The sequence below is a fragment of the Babylonia areolata genome, chromosome 18 (assembly GCF_041734735.1).
Source record: "Babylonia areolata isolate BAREFJ2019XMU chromosome 18, ASM4173473v1, whole genome shotgun sequence".
NCBI classification, from domain to species: domain Eukaryota; kingdom Metazoa; phylum Mollusca; class Gastropoda; order Neogastropoda; family Buccinidae; genus Babylonia; species Babylonia areolata.
In genome coordinates, this window is record NC_134893.1 from 17,258,853 (window position 1) to 17,266,352 (window position 7,500).

The window sequence follows — 7,500 nt, forward strand, 5'->3', positions numbered from 1 at the left end:
GCCCTCTTCCCTCTTCCCAGTGCTGTTCTCTCTTCTCCTCGCTCCTCTGGACACATGCCTTCACGGTCCTTCTCCAGCTGTTGCGATCTTCGGCCACTGCCTCCCAACCTGCTGGGGTCGATGTCACCTGCCCTCAAGTCTCGTTTACAGACGTCCCTGTAGCGTAGGACAGGCCCTCCTATAGGTCTGGAACCTGTGGCGAGCTCGCCATAAAGAATGTCCTTGGGGATCCGCCCGTCATCCATTCGTCTGACGTGGCCGAGCCACCGCAGACGCCGCCGGATCAGGAGTGCAAACATCAACACACCATTCCATCAACAATCACATCAAAACACCATCACATCACATCAACATAGCAAGGGAGGCGAGTCCAGCTCCGCCCTCTGGGCCTGCGAGCTGAGGGTCTCTGTCCGCTTGTTGAGCTCCTTTACGTCCTCCAGAAGGTTCTGGAGCTCCCGGTGCCGGATCTCGTTCTGCTTCAGGGTCTTGCTCAGCACGCCCGGCCGCTCCGAGAGCGGAGGCGGCGGCGGCGCCTGGGACGGCGGCACCACGGAATGCTCGCCCTTGACGACGGCAGCGGCCTCAGCAGCGAGGTCCGGAGTGGCGGCGTTGAAGATGATGTGCGGCATGTCGATGACGATGTGTCGCTTCCGGCGTTCCGTGGTGCTGGCGAGGCCTCCTTCCGAGGATGCGTCCCCTCTGTAGGTGGGTGGAGCCCCGTGGGGATGTCTGAGGAAGGATGAGGAGGAAGAGTAGGGGCCTCCTTCACCGTTGTCATGGATGACAGGAAGCGTCGTTCTGTCTGTGGCGGTGGGCGTGGGACCGGTGTCGGAGGGGTAGTGATGGTTGTAGTGGTGGGGGTGGTGGGGCCTGTAGCGAGAGGGGCTGACCGAGGGCTCCACCCCTACCCCCATCCCTACACCGACCTCCAGGTCGGAACTGCCCACCAGGCTGAGGCTGCTGCGGTCCGAGAAGGGTCGGCTGGCATGGGAGCGCTCAGAGCTGGTCCTGCGGCTCGTCCTCTGCCCGCCGCCACCGTTGACCACTCCCTTCGACCCCGCGCCTCCCCCACCCCCTCCTCGTCTCTGCCCCGGGGTGGTGGAGGAGGAGGAGGGCGGAAGGCTGAGCGACAGGCTCCTCCTCCCTTCCTCCCCCTCCCAGTCCCCCTGCCCCGCTCCTCCACCACCACCTCCTCCTCCTGGAGTGTCAGGCATGCAGTAGATGTAGTAGTACTGGTTCAGCTTCTCCATGTTGATGCGGTCCCCGTCCGTCATGGGGCCCAGCTTGTAGGCGTGCGGGGACAGCTGCACTTCGCCTTCCGAGTCCCACCCGCCCCCAGCTCCCCCTCCTCCTCCCCTGCCACCCTCCGCGGCCCCATACCCGTCCTCGTCCTGGGACAGCATGAAGGGCGACACGAGGTGCGGCCGCGTGGACTTGAACACCCGGTTCCGCATGTTGTGCAGCGACTGGGACTTGAGCTCCAGCGACTCCTGCCGCAGGGCCTTGCGGCCGATGTTGGGGATGGAGGAGGTGGGCTGGATCAGGCGCTGCAGGTTGGCCTTCACCGTGTCCTCCACAGTGCTGCCGTTGCCGCTGCCGTTGTTGCTGTTGTAGTTGTTGCCGCCCCTCGTCAGGGCGGTGGAGTCCGCCCGGCTGCCGCTCTCCTCTGTGGAGCTGCGGGTGGGGCTGAAGAACCAAGGAGGAGGGGGGGGGGGATGATAATGATGATAATGATGATGATGATGATGGTGATAATAATAATAATAATGGTAACAACAACAAAAACAATAATACTACTAATAAAATGATGATGATGATGATCATGATGGAGTGATGGCCTAGAGGTAACGCGTCCGCCTAGGAAGCGAGAGAATCTGAGCGCGCTGGTTCGAATCACGGCTCAGCCGCCCGGATATTTTCTCCCCCTCCACTAGACCTTGAGTGGTGGTCTGGACGCTAGTCATTCGGATGAGACGATAAACCGAGGTCCCGTGTGCTAGCATGCACTTAGCGCACGTAAAAGAACCCACGGCAACAAAAGGGTTGTTCCTGGCAAAATTCTATAGAAAAATCCACTTCGGTAGGAAAAACAAATAAAACTGCACGCAGGAAAAAATACAAAAAAAAAAGGGTGGCGCTGTAGTATAGCGACGCGCTCTCCCTGGGGAGAGCAGCCCGAATTTCACACAGAGAAATCTGTTGTGATAAAAAGAGAAATACAAATACAAATACAAATACAATGACGACGACGACACCACCACCACCACCATCACCACCACCGCCAAAAACAATAATAATAATAATAATGTAACAACAACAACAACAATAATAATTTGTACAGCGCCCTCCAATGTAAAGAATGCTCAACCAGGGGTAATAATAATGATAACGATGATGATAACAATGATAACAATAATAAAAATAGTAATACTGATGATGGTAATCATAATAACATTGTTTATAACAACAACAAAAATAATGATAATAATGATGACAATGTTAATATTAATGATAATTTGTATAGGCGCTGTACAATGTAGCATTGATGAGTAAAACAATGCATATAAAGACTAAAATGGCAACTTACAAACATAAATCTACATAGACATCAGCAATGATTAATTGTGTATGTACACAAACACACACACACACACACACACACACACACACACACATCATGTACAACACCCAGTGTACATGTCAAACATGATTATACCTGGATGGTAAAATCTCATACCACAAAATCAATATAACAATACTTAAACCACATCATAATATTTGAAACCAAATCCGAATACTCAAACCCCCCCCCCAAAAAAAAAACAACAACAACCCCCCCCCCCCCCCCCCCCCCCCCCCCCGCCAAAAAAAAAAAAGAAAAAGAAAAAAAAAGACAACAACAACAACAACAACACATACATCACCATGCCCAAATGAATTAACGTTGTTGTGTTTGTTTGTTTTTAAATTTAATGCACACACACACACACACACACACACACACACACACACACACACACACACACACCAATCAGACCAACGCATGGATGCAAACTAGACACTCTCTCAAATGATTTATGCATAACAGGGTGAATTCTCGAGCATGCATGCTTTCCCTTAAGACACCTACACCCTCAACCATACAGAGCACACTCTCTCTCTCTCTCTTCTTCTTCTTCTTCTTCTTCTTTTTCTTCTTCTTCTGTTTCTTCTTCTTCTTCTCTCTGTGAAACTTACTATCTCACTCACACACACACACACACACACACACACACACACACACACACACACACACACACACACACACACACACACACACCACTACCACTACCAAAACACAATCGCCCAAAACACCATTCAAACACTACATCAAAACTCCACCCACTTTGCTGTGCTGACGGGGGTAGAAGCCTGGGATTCGATCAGCTGTTTGCCTTGCAAGGGGAAGATGACCGGGGGCTGCCGCCGAGGCCTCATCTGACGGAACTTTTCCACCGTGGTCAGCATGGGCCGCGGGAAGGACGACCCCGGGTGCTGCTGGAGCTGAGACCCTGGCCTGGGGCTCTCACCGCTGTAGCCTCCTCCTCCTCCTCCACCACCACCACCACCACCCGCCGCATAGGCCTGGTCTTTGATCTTCAGACGGTACCTGACAAAGGAGATGGAGGAACATTGTGACAAGATAGGGTAAAAGCTACAAGAATGCCTTATAATAATAATAATAATAATAAATAATAATATTTTTATCATTTTATTTATTTGTTTTATTTATTTTATTTTTTTAAAGCCCCCACCCCTCACCCCTCTGAAAATGAGTCAAGACTGTCTACTCTACATGGTCGGGGTGCTAACCTGACAGTTTCAGTTTCAGTTTCAGTAGCTCAAGGAGGCGTCACTGCGTTCGGACAAATCCATATACGCTACACCACATCTGCCAAGCAGATGCCTGACCAGCAGCGTAACCCAACGCGCTTAGTCAGGCCTTGAGAAAAAAAAGAAAGATGAATAAATAAAAATAGATAAGCTTACATAAATAAATAAATAAATGAATAAATAAATAAATAATAATTATGATATAAAAAAAAACCTCACAAAGAAGAAGTAACAAAGACAAGATAACATAAAAGCTACAAGAATACCTTATTATTATTATTATTATTATTTCCAAAAGCACCCCCCCCCCCCGCCACCCCCCCCCCTCCCCTGAAAACGGAGTCAAGACCGCCTTCATGGCGGTGATAAAAATAACCTGACAAAGAAGAAGGAACATTGACAAGATAGAATAAAAGCTACAAGAATATCTTATTATTTTCATTATTGCCAAAAAGAGCCCCCCCCCCCCCCCCCCCCCCACCTCCCCAACCCCCAGCTACCAACCCCCCGAAAATGGAGTCAAGACTGCCCACCCTACATGGCAGGGGGTAATAACCTGAAAAAGAAGAAGTAAAGAAAAAGACAAGATAGGTTAAAAGCTACGAGAATACCCTATTATTATTATTATTATTATTATTATTATTATCATTGCCAAAAAGAGCCCCCCCCCAACCCCCCGAAAACGTAGTATGACTGCCTAAATTGCGAGGGTAATAACGGTCAAACATGTAAAAGCTCACTCGTGTTCATGCGAGTGAACGTGGGGGGTCACAGCCCATGAATGGAGAAGAAGAAAATTTCCAAAAAGAGAAATTGGTGACACGTTTGCTGATTCAAAAAGAGAAGAAGAAAAAAAAAATGACATAGAAAAGAGGAAGGGCATTCACAGATCAAGACCAAGTCTGACCAGACTCCCCTCATTTCAGTATGAACAATGATTCGTGATAGACACGTGCTTAACACTGTATGATCTCAAATGATATACTCTGTGTTCATTGATATAGATTGGATAAGTATCAAATTAAAAACAACAACAACAACAAAAAAACCCATACATATAGGGAGTCATATATGAGATGATGAAATACGATGTGTGCGTTACAAATAAAACAATCAAAAATTATTATGCCAGTAGAGAGCACACACATACATTTTACCATCGCTCACACACACACACACACACACACACAAACACACACGTGTACTCACACACACACACACACACACACGCACACACACATTCTCTCATACACAGTCTGTCTCTCTCACACACACACGCACACTCAGACTCACACACACGCACTGAAACACATACACACACAGTGTGTGTGTGTGTGTGTGTGTGTGTGTGTGTGTGTGTGTGTGTGTGTGTGTGTGTGTGTGTGTGTGTGTGTGTCTCTTTCCCTCTGTGACTTACCCTCTCTCTCTCTCTCACACACACACACACACATACTCTCTCTCTCTCTCTCCCTCGCACACACACACTCTCTGTCTCTGATACTCTCTCTCTCTCTGATACACACACACACACACACACACACACACACACACACACACACACACACACACAAACACACACGTGTACTCACACACACACACACACACACACGCACACACACATTCTCTCATACACAGTCTGTCTCTCTCACACACACACGCACACTCAGACTCACACACACGCACTGAAACACATACACACACAGTGTGTGTGTGTGTGTGTGTGTGTGTGTGTGTGTGTGTGTGTGTGTGTGTGTGTGTGTGTGTGTGTCTCTTTCCCTCTGTGACTTACCCTCTCTCTCTCTCTCACACACACACACACACATACTCTCTCTCTCTCTCTCCCTCGCACACACACACTCTCTGTCTCTGATACTCTCTCTCTCTCTGATACACACACACACACACACACACACACACACACACACACACACACAAGCTGACCACCAAGCTAAGTTAAACTAAAGCTAAAACTACGCCACAACTAAACCACCACCATACCGCCTCCCTCCCGCCCCCCCCCCCACCCCCAACCGTCCCCCACCCCTCACTTGGCCGCCTCTCGGTTGCTGATGGAGTGGAGTCTCAGTCGGTCCAGTGCCCGGGCCAGACCCGTCTCCTCCTGGCTCAGCAGCTCATCCCTGAGGTCCACCAGTCGCCGGATGTACTGCGTGTGGTGCTGCCCTCCTCCCCCACCTCCCCCTCCTCCTCCTCCTCCTCCTCCTCCACTGTCCCCCTTGCCCTCCGACCAGGCGCCAGGCTGCTGGTGGTGGTGAGGATGGTGGTGGGTGGAGGAGGAGCGGTGGGCAGCTGTGGTCCCTGGCTTCTCCATCAGCCTGCAGCACAGAGAGAGAGAGAGAGAGAGAGAGAGAGAGAGAGAGAGAGAGAGAGAGAGAGAGAGAGTTTTAAAGTTTCAGTTTCGTTTCTCAAGGAGGCGTCATCAGCACTGCGTTCGGACAAAAGGCTATACCACATAGAGTTTTAGTTTTAACTCTCTCCATACGAACGGCAAAAGAGACGACGTTAACAGCGTTTCACCTCAATCACCATCATCAAAATATTGCAAGCGGAAGGCTCTTATACTGAAGAGGTGAATGTTGACAAAGAATACCACAATTATGACGACGGAAGCAAAAGGTTGGGTCATTCAGACACCCACTGGACATCCGAGGGGTCTGTGTAGAGGAGAAGAGAGGACTGGCCGTACTGAGTGAGTTAAAGTTTCATTTACGGTTTCTCAATGACACACTGCGTTCGGATGAAAAAAGAAAAAAAAAATTAACAAAGGCTACACCATACGGAGAGAGTTTCAGGACAAATGCCCAGGACTCCACCCCCTCGAACAACACAACCCTCACCGAACGAAGATCCCGGCCCTGAACAAGTTGATCCTCAAGCCGTCAGCAGGTAGATCGTTGAACCCAACTCTTGAACTCAGTATTGAGAGTTTAGCTGGGTGACATTTCACCTACAGAAGCGTTTGTTCATGTGGGAAATACAAGAAACGACAATCACGATGGTGATGAAAAAATGCAATTGTATTGTATTGTGTTGTACTGTACTGCACTGTACTGTACTGTACTGTACTGTACTGTACTGTACTATGCTGCATTGTGTTGCGTTGCGTTGCGCTGGGTTGAGTTGATGAAGATAATGACGATGACGAAAACGAAGCAAACAACGAAAACAATATGTATCGAATATTGATGTTGATGAAGAGGTTCCACACAAGAGGATTTGATGATATTGCAGAGTCATTACGATGCTGTTGCTGCTGATGTTGATGCTGATGATGATGAATGAATAATAATGAATGAATGAATGAATCTTTATTTTCCAACGGTGAAGATATTAGCACTTTGGCCGACTTACACATCTGCCGTTGTTCTAAGAGACACACAAACATGTACGCATATAAATGTAGTTATACTGAATACTTAATACATGTATAATGTACGAGTATAACACAGCGTCAGACTGAGAGACACAACATCGCTCACAGCTGTACGGAACGGAAGCGAGTAACGCACACAAGCACACACAAGCACACACACACACACAGACACTAACACACACGACGATGCAGACAACAAACACGTTGTGAAGCACTGTCCTTAAAGTTGTTGAACA

General features: G+C 48.7%; 1 protein-coding gene across 6 annotated transcripts in view; it reads right to left on the reverse strand.

Moving 5' to 3' along the window:
- Positions 1-208: 208 nt before the first annotated feature.
- Positions 209-7,500, reverse strand: part of LOC143291867 (uncharacterized) — a 103,473-nt gene continuing 96,181 nt past the window's right edge. For all 6 annotated transcript variants that reach the window (XM_076601987.1, XM_076601989.1, XM_076601988.1 and 3 more), the window contains 3 exons: positions 5,922-6,206; positions 3,386-3,649; positions 209-1,686 (listed from right to left, as the gene is read on the reverse strand). In XM_076601987.1, coding sequence (XP_076458102.1) covers positions 348-1,686; positions 3,386-3,649; positions 5,922-6,206 — 1,888 coding nt within the window. In that variant the 3' untranslated portion in view covers positions 209-347. The remainder of the gene's footprint in view (positions 1,687-3,385; positions 3,650-5,921; positions 6,207-7,500) is intronic.